Source organism: Phoca vitulina, unplaced genomic scaffold (genome assembly GCF_004348235.1).
Source record: "Phoca vitulina isolate PV1807 unplaced genomic scaffold, GSC_HSeal_1.0 scaffold14, whole genome shotgun sequence".
In the NCBI taxonomy this organism is placed as follows: Eukaryota; Metazoa; Chordata; class Mammalia; order Carnivora; family Phocidae; genus Phoca; species Phoca vitulina.
Genome location: NW_022589717.1, coordinates 46,191,386 through 46,209,981, shown reverse-complemented (window position 1 = coordinate 46,209,981; position 18,596 = coordinate 46,191,386). Strand labels below are relative to the sequence as shown.

At 36.2% G+C, this 18,596-nt stretch overlaps 2 protein-coding genes across 4 annotated transcripts in view; one reads left to right on the top strand and one right to left on the bottom strand.

The window, feature by feature from the left end:
- The window catches only part of GALNTL6 (polypeptide N-acetylgalactosaminyltransferase like 6), a 1,076,341-nt gene that overhangs the window by 923,014 nt on the left and 134,731 nt on the right, over positions 1-18,596 (bottom strand). The window lies entirely within an intron of this gene.
- On the top strand, positions 8,997-11,403 carry LOC116637625 (protein S100-A10-like). Its single transcript, XM_032413207.1, has one exon. The coding sequence runs from the start codon at positions 9,341-9,343 to the stop codon at positions 9,632-9,634; it is 294 nt and encodes a 97-aa protein (XP_032269098.1). The 5' UTR covers positions 8,997-9,340; the 3' UTR covers positions 9,635-11,403.

Sequence of the window (18,596 nt, the reverse complement as noted above, 5' to 3'; positions counted from 1 at the left end):
ATCAGGTACTTATATTGTGAAATGTGATCATGCAGGGTCAACTGGAAGGTTTCATCTGACATTGTTAGAGATCTGTTGTTAGCCCTGGGGTGCTATCTATTCCATGATGTTACCATGATGGCTTCTATTATTTTTCTCAGTGGTGTCAGCAAATAGAAGCTCAATATTTATTTTTTTTTATTCATCATTGGAATGTGCTTTCTTCTCAAGTGCAAAAATAAAGAAACACAAGATCACAGGAAACTGTTTCTGCAGATGAATCAATTATGTCCTGTTTTGATAGTTTTTGGTTTTGCTCTATGATAAGTGTTAAAATATTTTCTGTCATTTTTAGGGGCACCTGGGTGGCTCAGTCTTTAAGCGTCTGTCTTCGGCTCAGGTCATGATCCCAGGGTCCTGGGATTGAGCCTCACATCAGGCTCCTTGCTCAGCCGGGAGCCTGCTTCTCCCTCTCCCATTCCCCCTGCTTGTGTTCCATCTCTAGCTGTCTCTCTCTCTCTCTCTGTCAAATAAATAAAATCTTAAAAAAATATATTTTCTGTCATTTTTATATAATTGTTCTGGGTTTCTAACAAGTTCAGGTCATAACAGCCTTTTTATGGAAAAGATGGTGTTGTTAACTCACAGGCATAAATGAATGTTTCATAAAGTGATTTATTACTATATTCAGAATACTTTCTTGAGACTATTTGTATTAAAAACACTATAGACTTTTTTCTTTTGGCATAAAAGGAAATGATCCACATCGTACAAAAAAGTTCTTGGCCTCACAAAAAGTCAAGTTCATACAAATTTTGCATTTTTAATTACAAAAACCTGAGAGGAAAAACAGATCAACTGTTGAAGCAGAAAAAAATCCTAAAATTTAGCATCTGGGACACCTCCAATTAAGTCAGTGAACCAGTGCTTTCTATTTTGAACAGATGTTCCACACCTTTTCCAAGCACAGAACAGGTTTTTGTACCCACTTGGTCTATTTATATTGTACTTGGCTTGTCTTCAAACTTCTATTAAATGACAGATTTTGAATGAAAAGGGACATTTGATTATGCCAACACCATGAGCCATTATTTGTATACGCAACACTTTGTTCATCAAAAAGCAAGCCCCTTACTAATTTAAGGAACTGGTATTTGAACCTGGAGATAAGTAAATTTTGTCTGATTTTTCTATGCAATAATGCCAGATTATCCACAATTAGAACAATTCCTGCAGATTAGCCATGGCAAATCTTACTTTTATATTATTATTATCCCTTCATTTACTCTTGCCTTTGTTTTCAACATGAAGACCACATTTGGCATGAACATTATTATTTTTCATTCCTAAAAAATGTAGAAAAAGATCCTTACTTTTTAGGTACCAAAACAATAAAGCAGCAAAACTGTTAGTAACAAGACTGATCTATACACTTGACTAGGAATTTTTAAGCCAGTAGACCACACATCTTGTGGATTCTTATGGATTCACACATCTTATGGATTCAGGATTCTACCTACGTTTCTCTCCAAAATATTGATGCACAAGATAAAATGTCATCAAAATAAAAGAATCAGTGTGTTCCATCTTATAACCTTGTTATAAACAGTCTGTTGTGGAGTAGCCCTTTGGTTTTCTCTGTTGTTACTCCTATCTTACCAATATATGACCTGGCTGTATTGCTACACAGGATGAACTCTAGACACCTGCTCACATGTTTTAATTAGAGAAAATAATACTAAAAACACCCTGTGTTTCAAAGCATCTATTCTTACTCTGGGGTTACGAGGATTTTGACACTAAAAGTCAGAGTTATAAATGGAACCTGGAACCTGTCCTCCAGCACTTTCTACATCACTCCCCAAACACTTTAGTCCATCTACTACTGGCATCTTGCAAGCTGAGGAAAAGAGACATGAAGCTTCTATTCCTTGCAGGAAAAAACATGACAGAAATTTCTCTATAGAGTATTTGGAGACCAGATGTTACTGCTGGGATTAGGAGGGTTCACCAGGATTTGGGAGCACTGGGATACAATGAACATTCTTAGGGAATAAATGTTAGATGGAGAAAACAAGGGGAAATTAAGTCAAATTTCAAGGTCACAGTTTTGCATGGCTGCCACTGGGCAGACTGAAAGAGTAACTGGATACTGAGAATAAGCAAAAACAAAAACAAAAAAACCCCCATATATTTACATAAACTGGTATCATAGTCTTCTCTAAGAGCTCCTAAATGAGAAATTTTGTTATTGAAACTCTAAAATCAGGGTCTTCTTACTCATAGCCCCTTCCTGGTTTCACTCAAAAAGAAATGTATCATTAGACTTAACTCTTCTGCAAATGCACATTCACTCTCCTAATTTATTTTAGAATTACTTTCTTAATGTCCTCTAATAGTTACATAAAGTTTTAGGCATTTCAATGATAAATCACAGACCATAATAATGCTGTAGTCTCAGTTTCATCCACCTTGTCTCACCAATAGGTATTCAAGAAACTGAAGTTATATCATGTCTTGATCTGAAATGTTCTAGTCTGTTTGTCCCAATGGGTCTCCACCATCAGTTGTATACAGAAATAAACTGAAAAGATTGCCAAAGTACAGACTCTTCTGAAGACTTACCAATGAAGATTTAGCAACTTTTAATCTAGTCATAGTCCAAGGATGTGAATTTTAAAAAGCTTTCTGGTAATTATAAAATTTGAAAAACCCTACTTTAAAGAGACTAAAATGACATAATTTGTAAATAATCTTTGTAGTGTTTCAAAATTGTATGACTGAAAGAATATAACTGGATGTTTCAGATATAATTGATTACCTAATCTTGAGTAACTTTTGGGAAAAACTGTAAGTCTCTAAAATCATGAATTCTATGTCAAGGAACATGATGAAGAGACAAAATAGTAAATTTGATATTCATAGGTCATATGGCTACTATGGACCAACACCGTGCCAATAATTATGACTAGAGACAGAGTATCTTTAAAAAATCAAGGTAATGTTTGCATTTCATTTCCAATTATAATAATTTGTGAACTATGATAAATCAGTAAACAAGCTAATATACAGTGCAAATTATATCATTTTGTAGAATCTTGTGTAAAATAAAATAGTCTCAATTAGCCCCTAATAAACTTAGTATCTAGCACAGTGCCTAACATACTGTATACACTCCATTAATATTTGTTGAATGAGTTAATAACAATGAATTTTATTTTAACTATTTCCTACTGATAAAACTAATTTCAATCTTTACCTCTTAAAGTAGTAGAAACAACAGAAAATGAAATAATAAACATGTGTTTGTATTTTTCATATGAAAGCTAGTAATTAAAGTGTGTTGTTAATACATGTTTATTTTGGGGATCAGAAACTAAAAGTTGTGGCAGTATAGGTCCTTTCTATAAAGTTACAATTATACTTACTGAAAAACAGGAATACTGTATTTTTATTTATCTAAAAGCTGAAATTACTATATTAAAATAGAGGATCTTTTGGGGCACCTGGGTGGCTCAGATGGTTAAGTGTCTGCTTTTGGCTCAGGTCATGATCCTGGGGTCCTGGGATCAAGTCCCGCATCGGGCTCCCTGCTCAGCTAGGAGCCTGCTTTTCCTTCTCCCTTTACTGTTCCCCGTTTGTGCTCTCTTGCTCTCTCTGTCAAATAAATAAATAAAATCTTAAATAATATAAAATAAAATAAAATAAAATAAAAAAGGGATCTTTTAAAATCAAACAAATGAATATCTTTAACAATAGAATGGGATGAATATTATAATGGGTGAAAGATCTAAGGAGTATTTTCCACTGTACATATCGCACAATTTTCCACCTTTATCACACATAAACATATCCTTAATGATTTAATACAACATAAACATCACATGGAGAATCTTGCTAAAATGCTAGTTCTAATTCTATGAAGGAGGCTGGGATTCTACATTTCTAGAAAACTGACAGATGATACCGATGCCACTGGTCTGCCGACAACATCTTGAGTAGCAAGGATTTAATAATACACCTGGAAAAGGTATTGAATATGGACACTGGAAATTTGGATACAAAGTACAGATCTCTTATGATCTAACTGTGCGATCTGATGCGGTTTATTCACCTACTCTGGACATCTGTGTACTTAGCTATAAAATGGGGGGTTCGGGAATGTCACCATGTTTTCTTACAGTTCTTGAAACTTAGATGTGTATGGCATTCTACTCCATTCTCTAAACATCCTATTATTTACTTTTGTTTTATTTCTCTTTACTCATTTTTTTAAATTTTTTTTTCTTTATTATGTGATGTTAATCACCATACATTACATCATTAGTTTTTGATGTAGTGTTCATACATAAAAGAAACATGCCATGAAACTGTGCCAAGAACTCTGGAAGGACTTTCTCTCTATAAAGTGCTGTGCCCACTCCTTGAAGAGCTGTGCAGAGATCCCTGCTGTCTAGACAAGACACCTCAGCCACCCGCGGCTTCCGACCTGGCTTCAAATGGCTTTAGTCTCAGAGAAACGCTCGGCAGGCCGACTGGCTTTCAGCTTCCCCGTGCAGCTGTTCACAGTTGGTAATGAACAGAGTCGATAATCCCTCTCTCTGTTGTGTGTGTGTGTGTGTGGTTTTTTTGTTTTTGTTTTTTGGGGTGTTTTTGTTTTTGTTTTTTTTTATAACACCCAGTTTCCACCCACACAATTCACGGGGTAACTGCGTAAAAGAGACATGTGCCATGTTGCATATTGCAATTCCAAAATTGTTGTGGTAAACCTTGACAAAACAGTAGTCACTAGAACACATAGAAAATAAATGCCATAAAAGATACTATATTAGTGGTTATCTATACAATTTATATATTTAGGAAAGCAGATGTAGTTTTCACACAAACAGTCATAGTTTTCCTGATTATTATTTAAAGTCACCCATACAAAATCATCTTTAACTGTGTTGAAGTATCCTCCATGAACACAACTGTGTTGTGTTTTTCTGCAACAAATCTCTTACGTGAAAAACAAGGCTTTATAATATATTAGGAACAGACAATTTATACAAATAATTCTCATGAATTGCAACAAGATATTCTGTAACAAAAGCATTCGATTAAAAAGAGGGTTCTGTCAGTTATGATTTCTCATTTAATAACAATAAAGCTGATAATGTTTAGAATAACAATATAATTAGACTTTTCTAAAATGATGCTTTTTGGAAATAAATTTCACTAACTAACAATATACAATGTGAATTGGATATCTTGATTTTTATTCACTGTATATTTTTTCAGCTTCATTCATAATGGGTATCCTTACTCTTAATACTGAACAGATGGTAGCTACAATATGTTGTACACAGTGGGAAAGGTAACTAGGAATGAATAAAGCATAATTCTCCCCATTGTCCCCCTCCTTTCCAATATTTTATAATGTCCAGTTGAGATTCAAATTTGAGGAACCTCAAACAAAATATCAGTATATCTCTGGCAATTTTTTTTCACATAAGACAATGATGGATATAATCTTTTATTCTAACACTAATCTATACAATTGAAATTTCAGTCATCAACAGTTGAAAATTTTAAAGTATTTTAAAATCAGCACTACAATACCAGTAAACAGGAAAGTGATTATCATATGGTGTATCTACAACTTCCTCTATAAATCCGAAGGGTCAGTAAATCCTGAGTAGGACTGTCAACAAGAACATTATGGAATACATTCCTGCATGAATGCAATCAAGGATGTTCAATAAAACTCTGTTGGGCTAGACCTATATTAAGAATGAAAGTTGGCAGGATGTCCAGCCACTGGCAAATGGCAAGGTGTAGTTTAATAACCACCTGCAGGCAGGATGGAGGAAATTCTTTGTGAATGCAATCTACTAGCAATTCAGGCAAAATGGCATTGCTGAGGGATTGTGGAAAGATATAGGGCTGGCAGGCCACTTCATGTGTACTTCTCAAGAGACTTTTCCACTAAAGACATATGCAAAAACATCACCAAAAAAATATTGATAAGCACTGAGGAAAAAACCTCCCTTAACCAAATCAAAGGCTGGCATCAGGCACAGTTTTGCATCTAATTGCATATTTATTGCACTTCTCTCTTTTTTGGTGCAAGAAGGATCTAATCCATATATACTACATGTCAAAGATATGCATAAAATTATGTATAAATGGAAAGAATGAAAACCAGGGAAGTTTGTGCTACAGACTTTTCTTTTTTTTTTTAATTTTATTATGTTATGTTAATCACCATATATTACATCATTAGTTTTTGATGTAGTGTTCCATGATTCATTGTTTGTGTATAACACCCAGTGCTCCATTCAGTACATGCCCTCTTTAATACCCATCACCAGGCTAACCCATCCCCCCTCCCCCTCCCCTCTAGAACCCTCAGTTTGTTTCTCAGGGTCCATAGTCTCTCATGGTTCTTCTACAGACTTTTCTAAAGAAGACAGGCTAATATTTCAAATCAGTTAACATTTTAATTTTTCATATTTCATAAAGTGCTTTTATGTACTTACTTCATTGGGAGCACATATCAGTCCATATCTATGTAAGGTATACATTAGTTATAGATAAGAAATATGAGGCTAAAATCACATGACCACAACTTAAACTCAGATCATCTGCTTCCATCATATTATACACATTGCCTCTGAATACAATGATTCTAGAGGAGAGATATTGGCTTGTAGTTTAGTACAAGAAACAGGCAGAAGACAACCAAATGCTAAACTGAGACAGAAGTGTTTTGTGAAAGAAAGAGCATCTCACCCACAGACTTGGATTTAGGGGCCTCAGATGGATGTGTGAGTGGGAGGGAGGGGGGAATGGGGAGAATCAGCAAAACCAGCAATATATTGCCCCCTCCAAGGAAGCTAATGGAGAAGACTCAACTGAAAGTAAAAGATAAGGCACCTAGGTGTTTCAGTTGTTAAGCATCTGCCTTCGGCTCAGGTCGTGATCCTGGAGTCCCGGGATCGAGTCCCATATTGGGCTCCCTGCTTGGCAGGAAGCCTGCTTCTCCCTCTCCCACTCCCCCTGCTTGTGTTCCCTTTCTCGCCCTCTCTCTCTCTCTCTCTGTCAAATAAATAAACAAAATCTTTAAAAAAAAAAAAGGAAAGTAAAAGATATAAGTTGAGACTAAATCTGAAACTACAGTAAACAACCACAGACACCTCTTGGGAAAAAAATTTATCTATAAAAGATTTCTCCCTGTATCTTTTTTAATAGAACTATAGTTGACATACAATGTTATATTAGTTTCAGGTGTACAACATAATGATTCGACAATTCTATACATTACTCAATGTTTACTATGGTAAATGTGGTCACCATCTGTCACTATATTGGTGTAACTATTATGGAAAACAGTAAAGAGATTGCTCAAAAATTTAAAAATAGAAATACCATATGATCTAGTAATTCCACTACTGGGTATTTACCCAAAGAAAATGAAAGCACTAATTCAAAAAGATAATACTTTCCTGTTATAATAAAGCATTTTCACTCTGTATTTTTGGCTAGTATTGTTGTTGGTGATTTCATTCAATGAGCGATATTAGAAAATATAGAGAAAGGCCTGTGCATAGAAAGCACGGAATGTGAGTAAGGTAATATGAGTAACCAGTGACAGAGTAAAGGAACCTATTTGAAATACTGCTGATATTTTTGCCAGTCCTTCCGTGTGCACCCCTATATGTGATAGCATAACTTTCTTTTTTTTTTTTTTACTGAAGTATAGTTGACACACAATGTTACATTAGTTTCAGGTATACAGCATAGTGATTCCACAAGTCTATACTTCACCCTGAGCTCACTGCCAGTGTAGCTACCATCTGTCATCATACAGCGCTGTTACAATACCAGTGACTATTTTTCCTAGCAGCATCACTTTGTTATCCAGATAGAGTAGAGACATGCTTTCATGGAAGAGATGTAGAACATGACTGGGTTTTTAAAGACTAATACAATTCAAATAGCTGCAAGGGAGTAAGAATGGCAAAGCCATACCAATGAGATAAAAGATTTCAGTATAGTCACAGAGGTTAAAACGTATAAGATGTGTTTCTGGAAAAGTAAGTAGACTGGGTTGAACACAGAAAAAAAAAAACATGGGTGTGGGGAATTAGTGGGGACAAAGATGGCCAGACAAGTTGGGCCCAATGAGAGAAGGTTTTAAAGACCTGCAAGGAAAAGAAGATGTCACAGAGAAATGACTGGTCTGGATACTATAGATTATTTAATGCAGCTAATATATGGAGAAATATAAGGAATTATCTCTGGAGTTGAAACCAGTGAATATAGTCAATAGGAGTTACTATGCTCCTTAAGAAAAAATTGATATCAAATACACAGAGGAAATCATTTTTTTAATATTTATTTATGTATTTGTGAGAGAGGGTGAGAGTGCATGTGCGTGCATGCATGTAGGAGCAGATGGAGGGGTAGAGGGAGAGGGAATGGGAGAGAGAGAATCTCAAGCAGACTCCCTGCTGAGCGTGAAGCCCCATGTAGTGCTCAATCTCATGACCCTGAGATTGTGACCTGGGCCCAAATAGAGAGTCAATGCTTAACTGACTGAGCCCCCCAAGCACCTCCAAATACATAGAGGAAATCTTAATGCATAGAGTATTGTTTAACATTTCAAGTATAAAATAAAATGGCAAATAGGTATCCCATGATAGTGAAGTTTTTGTAAGAAAAATAGGAGACTACGAATTGTAGAGTACATTAATGATGTATTTTCTCAAAGATATAATTTTTCCTATTATTTCTCTTTTATAAAAATGTAAAAGAGATCATTAAGGGGATATGGAAAAGCTAACTGTCACACATAAGTACATGAATATGCATTCACTTATTCTCTTTATGATTTTATTTAGTTATTTTTGCACGAGAGAGAGCATAAGCTGGGGGAGGGGCAGATGGAGAAGGAGAGGCAGACTCCCCGCTGAGCAGGGAGCCTGATGTGGGGCTCGATCCCAGGACCTTGAGATCATGACCTGAGCTGAAGGCAGACGCTTAACCGACTGAGCTGCCCAGGCTCCCCAGCATTCACTTATTCTTACTAGTCTTCTCATTTGAAAATTTTCCAGCTATTTCCTCATTTTATTTCCCATACTGAAAACCAGCAATCACTGTTAAGACCACTCTTTCTGTGTTGTGGCCTGCAGGCTCTGGAGCCAGAATGCAGTGATTTCACTGATTTCAAGTGACTCCACTGTTAAATGACCAAGAGCACATTTTTAAAACTCCCTGACTTCAGTGTTTTCATCTGTTAAGAGGAAGTAATAATAATACTGGTGTGCGAATTGTCCCCGCAGCGCCTTGGGCCAAGGTTTCAAAAGACCTCACCAAAATGCCGTCTCAAATGGAGCACGCCATGGAAACCATGATGTTCACGTTTCACAAGTTTGCTGGGGATAAAGGCTACTTAACAAAGGAGGACCTGAGAGTACTCATGGAAAAGGAGTTCCCTGGATTTTTGGAAAATCAAAAAGACCCTCTGGCCGTAGACAAAATAATGAAGGACCTGGACCAGTGCCCAGATGGCAAAGTGGGCTTCCAGAGCTTCTTCTCGCTAATTGCTGGGCTCACCATCGCATGCAATGACTATTTTGTAATATACATGAAGCAGAAGGGAAAGAAGTAGGCAACCTGGAGCAACACTCCCGCCCACCCAATGAGAGTTTTCCTGAAGGGTCTCTTTAGGAATCTGTCCCACAGCTTCCCCCTGTATAAAGGATTCCATGAGCAGATGGGGACCCTCAGAAATGCACAAATAAAATCCAACCCCCATTTGAGAAGCAGAGAAAGAAAAGTCAGATAAGCTTTTGATTTTTATATTGCTTGCACCCTCTTGCCCTCAATAAACAAATTCCTTTTTTAGTTCCTCACTTGAAAAAAAAAAATAATACTGGTGTGTGTATATATAGATATATACACACATTTAAAGGAGACAGAAGTTTATTGACTACACCACAAGGGAACAGCGGGCAGGACAGCAGAGGAGAGACTATCTGCCTACCCCGGTATCTACATTTAGAGTTGTGAGGATTCAGTGAATTCATAATATAAATTACTTAGAACACCACCTGGTATAGACTAAATATTTATTAAAGATTTATTATTTTTCAGACATCGATTATGTTTTCATTCTCCAAGAACAATTATGAAACATAACTTGAGAGAAAATCTAGTCAAAAATAACAATTTTATGATACCTAAGAGTAGATGCCCTCATTCTTACAGTTATTCTACTAACATTTATTGAGTTGCTACTCAGTCAGACATTGTTCTAGATATTGAGAATGTTATCGTGTACTAAAAGGAGTCAGTGAGTGGTAATTACTCTGAAATTAAGAAAAGCATGACATGAATGTTTAGAGGATGAGGGAGGGTGTCTTAATTTACAGAAGTACCAAAGAAATATGAAGAAAGACCTACATATAACAGTGGCAGTCAGGCTGAAACCTGAGTGATGTGAGAGACACAACTATGGAAAGATCAGCTAGGGAGAAGGGGTGGCATTCCAAGCAAAGGGGATCACAAATTTTAAAATCCCTGAAAGAGGAATATGATTTTCACCTTCTCTTAGCAAGAAGACCATTCTGCTGGAGCAGAATGATCTAAAGGTTAAGAGGAAGTGGTAGGAAAGAGAAGAGAAAGGTGATGGGGTAGTTATGTACAGCCCAATGGAACAGGGAAAACTTTGGTGCAGTATGTGTAAAGCATGAGAGAAGAGAGGAATCATGTATGATACCAAAATATTTATGACATATGCAAAACATATCAATAATTGTAAAATAATACTGAAAAACATAAGAAAAGATATGGTATATTCTCCATAAATTCCAAACAGTTCCAACCTAACTCCACAAATGTTATCCTTAAAACGTAGTAAGCTGGTTCCTTTTTTAAAATGTGAAGTAAATTATAGCCAATAACAGCAAAGAAAATCTCAAATAATACAACAACTTTAAAGGAAACAGCTTATCAGATAGAATACCTTGTTTTGAACTTACAATTCTTTTGAAAAGCATGGCATTTGCTTAATGGAACAGAAAGGAAATACTAGATCCTCTTCCTGTTTCAGTGGAGAAGTCTGCATTATTCCATGAATTGTGCTGAAAGAGATGGCTACCCCTTATGATCAAAGAAAATTTAGATGGCTCCCTAACATTCAACAGAATAAACAGTGACACATAGGTGAAAGCAAAACTAAACCTACAGAAGGAAATATGGGAGGACATTTTAACAATCTCAATGGAGGGAATTCTTAAGAGGAAAAAAAGACATCATAAACAAATTGAAAGCAAAAGACACAGAAAGGAGAAACTGTAAAGCCTATAGACAACAAAGGGTTAGTGTCCAGAAAATAACAATAGCTTGCAAAATGAATAAATAAATAAATGAATAAATAAATAAATAAATAAATAAGTAACTTGCGAATCAGAAAGAAAAAATCACACATCTCAACTAAAATAAATGTAAAAAGTACAGACCATGAGATTCTCAAGAGTAAGAAATCAAAAGGTCAAGAAATACATTACAGGATGTTTGGTCTCATGAGTCTTCAGGTAAAAATAAAATGGTAATAACAATGGGATGCTATTTCACATTCATAAGATGATAAAACTTTTATAAGTCTGATAATAACAAGCATTGGTGAAGATGTGGGAGATGGGAACTCATTTATATTCATGAAGCTTAGGTAAAGTGTTATGAATTTCTAGACAAGTTGAAGATATGCGTGTCCTACAATATAGATATTCTATAACAAGGAATTTAAACTCCAAAATTCTAACACATGTACACAGGAGACATGTACAAAGACTTCTTAGAAAAATAGTATAAAAATTTTACCTTTTCTGTGGCTAATGATTTTAGTAGCAAATGACTAAATAAATGTGCAGGACACACATGATACCATTCTGAGTCAGAATCTACATAAAACATGATGGAAATTTTTATATGCACATATACACACACATATATATAAATTTATTTTATATATACATATATACATTATATATTTATTTTTATAAAATAAAAAAATAAGTAAGTCATCTGCAAAGGAATCAGAATTAGGCTGGCCTCAGGCTTCTCATGAAGCAATGAGAGTGACGATTTTATGTTCTGAGAGTAAATTACCCTCAACCTAGAATCCTATATTTGACAAAAATATTAATCAAATGTTATGTGGACTATTCAAGGACTCAAAAAATTTACCTCCTTCACATCAAGTTTTGGACATCACCTAATGAACCACAACCAAACAGAAACTTAAAGAAAAACATGGAATTAAAAAAAATAAATAAAATAAAAATTTTAAAAAAAGCATTCCACAATGTTAAGTGAGAAAATCACATTACAAAATGACAAGTACATCATCATACTATTTATTATTTTAAAACAGAATATTTAATATTTATGGTTTTTGAAATAAATATTCAATAAAATATGTAAAAATTAGCTATGATATGCAACTTTTTTTTTTAATGTAAAAGTTAACTCTGGGAGTTAACTCTGGGAGCAAGCACTGAAAGAAGGATGAGGGTGTTGAGATGAAGATAATGTTTTATTTCTTTCAATAAGGGAATGATGTGAAATAAATAAAGCATAATGTTAACATCTGTTTAATCTTAGTTATGGCCCATGCGAGTCAGTGATGTTATCTTTGTAAAATTTCAGATGCTTCATAATTAAAAATTTTTAAAGTGGATGTTAAAACATCTTTGGCTGCATAAACACTGGAAGCGTATTACATGAGAGCTACGTCAAAGTATTTTATACTGCTGTTCATCTAGCTATTATGGTCACATCTCGATAGGAAATACTTCCTTTTAAGTAAAAGCAGCCCAGAGTTTTCTCCCCCTTAGTTACCTGTATCAATGCAAAGAAAAGCAAGATGTCTTTTCCACATTAATTTTTAAAACATATGTCTTCTGGGTAGACAATTGTAGCTCCAAATTAAACAGATGGCTACCAAAGGGATTTTTCCCAACCCTAATCACAGAAGACAATCCTAAAACAAAGATATGTAACTTAAATTGGCAAAAAAGAAAATCTATTAAAATTTTTAAAAAAACAGCATTCCTAGTCTAAGGCTGTCTCTATAATTTATCCTATATACAAGGCAGAAAACTAAAAGGAAGTCAGACACCTCATTTTCCCTGAATTCTGAATGTAACTAATCAACACACTTTGATTTCCTGTTATCATTCCCTAAAGGTTTGCCCATCTCTTTGTTTTCCTTCATTTCCACTGTCCTGGTCCTAATTCAGGCCATTACCTCTGACAGGATCACTGAACTCTCTTCCTAAGTGATCTTATTGACTCGAGTTTTTACAAACCGATCACTTCTCATACTTTGGTCAGAGTCTTTCTCCCCTGCCCTGCAGCACAGCATCTCTGGCTCTGCATTACCTGATCCCTAGCTTCCTCCTGAGCCACGTCTCACCGTTCACTTGGACCTTCCTGACGCGCTCTTGTCTGCCCATCAGTATTTTTGCTCCAGCTATTTTTCTCTGCCAGGAATGCCCTTCCTGCCTTCGTTTGCTTGCTATTTTTTTTTTTCCTGAACCTCATTCATAGAACTTTCATTTCTTCTAGGAAAACCTTCTAAACGCTTAGGCTGAGCTAAGTGCCTACAGAGCTTTCCAAATTCTAAGATACAATACATACAGGTGGCGCCCGTGACTCCCACCTCCTGGTATCCACGCCTCTGCGTAACCCTCTCCCTCTGAGTGTGGTGCAACTTGTGACCTGCCTCTAATCAATGGAATACAGCAAAGGTGATGGAAGGTCACTCCCATAATCATGTTTTATGTACAAGATTCTGTCTTGCTGGTAGATTTACTTTATCTCCATTATTACCTTTCAAGAAGTATGCCATGGAGTAAATGGCCATGTTGGAGTAACCCACTTGAGAAGGAACTCCATGCGTCCTCTGGAAGCTCAGGGCTGTCAGGAGTAAAAAACTGAAACCCTCAGTCCTATGACCAAAGGAAACAAATTCTGCCACAGCCTGAGGACTCTTGGAAGTTGATCTTTCCCTAATGGAGCCTCTGATGATACTGCACACTTAGCCAGCACCTGGAATATAGCCTGGTGAGACCCTGAAGCAGAAAACCCAGATAAGCAGTTTCCAGACTTCCCACTAGAGAAACAGTAACACAGCACAGTTGTACATACAGATGTCGTAGTATACATCACTTAAGCTACTACACGTGTGGCAATGTGTTACCGCTGAAGATAAACTGAGGGAGTTTATTTGAGCAAAAATCAATTCAAATTGGCAAGTGCAAAACTGGAAGTGGTTAGGACTGCTCCACAGACTGAAGCCAGGGGAGACATTTATATATAAAGACAAAACGCGGAAATGTGAGGAAATTATTTGATTGGCTAAAGCTTAAAACCTAGCTGGCTGTTAGTAACTGGTTGTCCTTGGGTTTCAACTTTGTAACCTTGAGGCATTTACAGGGTTGTGTTTTGGTTTGCTTACAAAGGCTGCCGCAGCATTAGATCCACCTCAGCCTAATGGCCTCCTTTTTCATTAATTTCACATTACATAGCCACAGATAATATACTATGTTATGAAGCAGTTCTAATTTCGTTGGTCTCTCGGATTAACTAACCCCAAAGACTACTTGAGATGAACTCCAAGCACAGTTCCTGACACGTAGCTGGCTTGTAATTATTGCTCATTGACTTGAAAAGTAGATTTCATGTGAAAGTTGAAATCCAAATCATTACAACAAAATTTCAGTCTTTGAATATCCTTTAATTTATTCAAGAAGACTGAAGAGAGGAATATTTTTTCAGTCTTCCAGATCACTGTGTGACCTACTCAATTTAAATGAAATCTCCTCTGGAAAGCCTCTCTTCTATTCTTTCATAACATTCTACTAGTGTCTCTTTCTGCAATGTGTATATGAATCTCGGAATATGTTTCCTATCTCTCCCAATATACTCTGATGTTTTCAACTAGATACTTAGTCTTTCTAGCCCCAGTTCTTAATGTAGTAGAGATGTCCCTAACTTGTATTCAACTTACAATTTTCCAACTTTACGATACTGCAAAAGCAATACACATTCAGTAGAAACCATACTTCAAATTTTGAATTTTGGTCTTTTTCCTGGGCTAGCAATATGCCCCATGACACTCCCTCGGGATGTGGGACAGTGGCAGGGAGACCCAGATCCCAGTCAGCCACAGGATCATGAGGATAAACAACCGATACGCTTACAATCATTCTGTACTCATACAATCATTCAGTTTTTCACTTTCAGTACAGTATTTAATAAATTACATGATATACTCAGCACTTTAATATTAAAGGGGCTTTGTTAGGTGGTTTTGCCCAACTGTAGGCTAATGTAAGTGTTTGAGCATATTTATGGTAAGCTAGACTAAGCTATGTTGTCATGTAGGTTAAAAGTATTAAACTCACTTTTGACTCATGATATTTTCCAACTTACAGTGGGTTTGTCACCACATAACCCTGTAGTAAATTGAGGAAGATCTATATTTAGTACATATTTTGAGCTTGATAATGCAAAAAAAAAATAAAATAATTGACTGGAAGCTGATTAGATTTCTGGCTCTCTATCCCAAAAATTATATTAGTTTCTGGCTTTTCAGGGACACAAAACCACCCTGACTCTCAGGCATGTCAATAGACTCAAAAAAAGGATATTCCCTGGAAGTTCGCTAAAAATTGTACTCTAAAATGTCTGGATTCTTGTTCTACATAATTTCATTTAATAATAATACATAATTATTCCCAGTCTTCATATTTCTGCCCCTTACAAAACCCTTTCTAGGGTTCATGCTGCTAGCCCCTTTTCCCACTTCTACTGGAATACTTGTATTATGTTCATTTGAATTGGCATAAAAAAAATTTAAGATGAGGGCGCCTGGGTGGCTCAGTCATTCAGTGTCTACCTTCGGCTCAGGTCATGCTCCCAGGGTCCTGGGATCGAGCCCCACATCAGGATCTCTGCTTGGCAGGAAGCCTGCTTCTCCCTCTCCCACTCCTCCTGCTTGTGTTCCTTCTCTCCCTGTCTTTCTCTCTGTCAAATAAATAAATAAATAAAATCTTTAAAAAAAATTTAAGATGAATGAAATATCAAATAATCACATTTTATGTGAGGTAAGGCAATATCTTTTTTCTCTTCTTGGAAAATATATTCTTGGAAATCATAAAAGATGAAATAGCTTATTTTCTATAATAATACACATTATATTAGTTAATTTAATTATTAATATTAAATTTATTTAATGATATGGTAATGAATTGTTATTAAGATAGTTCAGCAAAAATACTTTGTATTTCAAAAAAAAAAATTCTTCATGCATCTCTATGTTGTGGCCATAATCCCAGGACCATCCCTTTTACTTGATAACTGCAGTAAGATTTTTCACAGTACACAGATTTGGGAAAGAGAGATGATCAGAATCTCCTGATGGCCTTTTTGTAAACTGAAGTAAACACAGAGTTATCCTGACCTTATTTGATTCTTAACTTTAGGTTGATTAAGGTACACTGAAATATGTAACAGTATCCCAGTCAATTTGCTATAAACTTGAAATCATTGTTTTGACATCTTTACATTGAAAATTAAATTGATTGGAAATGTTATGAAATTGATGGTAGTGCTATAAAGGTCAAATTTCATTTTGTCCAAAATTAGTATAATTAAAAGTACCAACAAGTATACTGATGTAACAATCTTGATTCTTGAAGAATGACTGTGTAAAAAAATTAAAAGTCCATTTTTCAGAGATTTCATATAAAACATAATATTACCATTCATTTTCAAATGTGGTAAGACAATTCTCATTAGCAGTGAAGTTCTTTTTTTTTGAAGGTATAACAATGAAATTAAAACAAGGCAGTATTATGTAATGTCATTCAACTATAATTAAAACAAATGTCATTATAACTTTATTATAGTCCTCATTAAAAAATTAAACTGCAAAACCCTGGACCAACCAAAATCAGAACTTGAGTGGAAGCCATTTTCTCCCACCCCTGCCCCACACATGGGAACACTTTATTTGAACAACAATGAAAATCATAGAAGAAAAACGATGACTGTATTTTTTCAGAGAGCATTCTGTCTCAGAAATGTTCTTTCTTTCAAGATAAACCACTGAAAATTATAAGAACTTCTCTAACTGCCTTCCATTGACAAGCCGGTTGTTGAAAGCCATGGTGAGCTTGGGCATCATGTTTGAAGGTGGCAGAGCATCTCTCAGACTGAGTTCCTAAATAACAGAATGGAGAGAGCACCATCTCCCTCAGCTGCACACCCCAGATCACAAGGTGAGTAAGTAACAAAATTCATAGTGCATCAGGCTGCTGAGTTTCGGGAGTAGTATGTTGTAGCAATGGGCAAGACTGTGCATTTCTACTGGCTCCCAATCATAACATTTATTAGTATACACAGGCTACATGACAAAGCTTCTAACTTCTATTACTCATCTGAGAATCAAGGCTTTCTCTACTCCAGTGAAGTTGACCAGTGCCCTATTCTCATGTCCATCCCTTCCCACGTCCTACTCCACAGGAGGACATTCTTTCAAAATAGATCCCTACTTTAATTTGGAAACACATATCTAGAGACTCCTGTTATTGTGCTTGGAGTGGGTTAAATTATAGACCCCCAAAAGGTATGACTACATCTTAATCTCCGGGACCTGTGATTATTACTTGACATGGCAAAAAAGTGAAAATTAGCTTATATTTCAAAAGATGTGATTAAAGATCTTCGAAGGAGGAGTTTATCCTGGATCATCCAGATGGTCTCTAAATGCAATCACAAATATACTTTTTTTTTTTAAAGATTTTATTTATTTACTTTTGCAAGAAATAGTCAGAGGGGGAGAGAGAGAGAGAGAGAGAGATTGAGCATGAGTGTGGGGAGCGGCAGAGGGAGAAGCAGACTCCCTGCTGAGCAGGGAGCCCAGTGCAGGACTCAATCCCAGGACCCTGGGATCATGACCTAAACCGAAGACAGACAGCAGATGCTTAACCGGCTGAGCTACTCAGGCACCCACAAATATCTTTTTTTTTTAAGATTTATTTATTTATTTGAGAGAGAGAGAGAATGAGTGGGGGTAGGGCAGGAGGAGAGAATCTTCAAGCAGACTCCCCGCTGAGTGCGGGGCCCCACTCCGGGCTCAATCTCAGGACCCATGAGATCATGGCCTGAACCAAAACCAAGAGTCAGAAGCTTAACCGACTGAGCCACCCAGGCAGCTCTAATAAATATCCTTATAATAGATAGGCAGAGGGAGTTTGGAACAGACACACACAGAGGAGAAGACTCAATGTGGCCTCTGAGGCAGAGACTGGAGGGATGTGGCCACATGTCAAGCAAGAAGCTGCAAGAAGCAAGGAGTGGCTTCATCACTAGAGACTTCAGAGGGAGTGCACATAGCTAACACCTTAATTTCAGACTTCTGGCCTCTAAAATTGTTAGAGAATAAATTTCAGTGGCTTTAAGCCACCCAATTTGTGTACGTTGTTACAGTAGCCACAGGAAACAAGCACAGTGTTCTCATCTGTGAAGACTGAGTCTCTAGGGATGGTGTCTCTAACTCT

Excerpts from the sequence above, each read along its gene's own strand:
- LOC116637625 (XM_032413207.1), top strand. The coding sequence starts at position 9,341 with ATGCCGTCTCAAATGGAGCACGCCATGGAAACCATGATGTTCACGTTT.